We start from the raw sequence: 2210 nt of genomic DNA on the forward strand, positions 1-2210 counted from the left end.
GTGTGTGTGTGTGTGTGTGTGTGTGTGTGTGTGTGTGTGTGTGTGTGTGTGTGTGTGTGAACAGATGCTGACCTCTAGTGTGACCTCCTGCTTGGCCATGGCTCTCTCCACCGTTTCATACATCTGTGTGTTCTGAATGCCGAGGCCACAGAAGATAGCAAACGCTTCCAGGAACTGCTCGTCATTTCTGTTAAAGGCCTTAATGTTGTTGCATGCTTCATCCAATTTATTCACCAACTGGCAAACACCTGAGTACACAGATACACGCAAGTTAGAACAAGTTGGACAAATTATTACAAAACGTAGCTCAAAGGCACTTTTGGGTCAGAAAAGAAGTCTACAGAAGATACATAAGATACATACATAAGATCGTCCAAATAAAGAAAGACATGCAGTCTGTTTGAAGCATCACTTTGTGGAAGTATTCTGAACCTGATCTGGTATATCCCAGTAGCAGGAAGTCAGGAAGTAGCATGTCTGGGTAGTTATTTCTCAAAGCTCCGCCCTTTTTTGGACCTCTCCACTTTGACTGGAAAGTAAGCTTTTAGGTCCCCAGTTGTTTTGATGCCCGTTTCGTGTGCGAGGGTCATAATTAAATAAAAACAGAACTGTAAAACCACAACAGCTTTTTTTTTTAAACCACAACAGATGAAGCTGCCGTGGATGGTCTGCTCATAATCACGTGCACAGAGTGAGGTACACACTGAGATGGAGACACACACACACACACCTGAGCAGTCCTGAACCAAATAGAGTACTGATGTGCTCATAGAGAAGGGGCTTTAGAAGATAACTACACTGATTTCTCTGCAAGAGATAAAGAACAAAACAGAACTGTTCATCTGAAATTGTTGCTCTATTCTGTACATATAGGAGCCACTAAGACAACAAGAGGCAAGTACGCAAGAAGACCCATCAGTACTCATCGATACCCCCACCTCAAACAGAATCCTCAGCTTCACGTTCAAGAATCGCCTCATRGTTTCGACTCAGACACAATATAAGTGACTAAACTAAACTACATTTCACTATAAAATCCAAACATTCTAAATATCAAATCTCATTCCTCCCTCCTGCTCTCCCTGTCTCTCCATCACCACTGAACTTCAMTCAACTTCTGCCTTTTTCTTCTTCTTGTAGATTTTGGGTGCTTCACATCAACGTCTGACCTCCGTCAAAAAAGGTTTTATCAATGACACTGCAGGTATTTGCAGCTGCTGCAATAGAAATGATGGCAATCTTGCCTGGACTGGTCCCTGGTGTGTCACAGGCCATATATGGAAGAAAAGGCTGAGACTGAAACATCTTGWATTTYGCACAAAACWGTTTTTAAAACCAGTTTGTGTTACTTTTCAACATTTACCACAGAACACAGTTATTATATTTGTTGTGTTTTTCATATTTCACTGGATATTGAAAAAGAGAAAATGGAAAGAGTTGGACTTTATAGTCAGAGTTGGATATAAGATGCAGCATGTACACTACGTACATCAACATTTCAGCTTATATAACCCTAACTTTAACCRAACCACCACCCAGTGTCACATACAGACTGTATATTCAAACTGGTGTTTGTGTTTTTCACACTTATTTCTCCTTATTCAACTCCTTTATTTTGTTAGTTTAGATGTCTGACCTGCCTTCTYAGTCAGTCCTAACAACAGAGCATGCTAACTAGCATCCTGTAAACTCTGCTCTGTATTAACCCATTTTGCCCCTCTGGCAACAATTGTTGCCAAAGTGTATCACTGTCATTTATGACTAAGTAAAAAAATCTCAAAGGTATTAATGCAATATTTTCCACTTACACACTAGTAAACAACTTAGACAAAGGTTTTGATTTTGAAAAAAATGTTTCCAAGTGCTTCCTCTCGCATAAAATCATATGCTTCCTGCTCCTTCCGGCTGAAGACATGAAAAATGCAAATCATCCTGGAAAGAGGTCAATTTCATAAAATTTCTTATGATTTCCCCCCAGACATATTTATAATTATTTAATCTTTCAAGTCTGTAGAATAACACTCCCCCCAAAAAAAATTGTACCTAGAATACAACAAAAGTTGCCAATGGGCAAATAGCTTGTCACTAACTAAAGGAAAACACTGTCTGCAGGATTGTGTCTAATTTACTTATTTCAAATTGCAGAATGATGTACAATGTCTTATTTTAGCCTTCTTAGGATACTCTTCCTAGCTAAATAAATCCATATG

The 2210-nt window shown here is 39.2% G+C and overlaps 1 protein-coding gene across 1 annotated transcript in view; it reads right to left on the reverse strand.

The window, feature by feature from the left end:
• The window catches only part of pde5ab (phosphodiesterase 5A, cGMP-specific, b), a gene marked incomplete at its 5' end in the record, with an annotated part of 76335 nt that overhangs the window by 33074 nt on the left and 41051 nt on the right, over window positions 1–2210 (reverse strand). The window contains 1 exon segment of the mRNA XM_014017476.1: window positions 73–248. Within this exon segment, the coding sequence (XP_013872930.1) occupies window positions 73–248 (176 nt within the window).

Source organism: Austrofundulus limnaeus, unplaced genomic scaffold, assembly GCF_001266775.1.
Source record: "Austrofundulus limnaeus strain Quisiro unplaced genomic scaffold, Austrofundulus_limnaeus-1.0 Scaffold169, whole genome shotgun sequence".
NCBI lineage: Eukaryota > Metazoa > Chordata > Actinopteri > Cyprinodontiformes > Rivulidae > Austrofundulus > Austrofundulus limnaeus.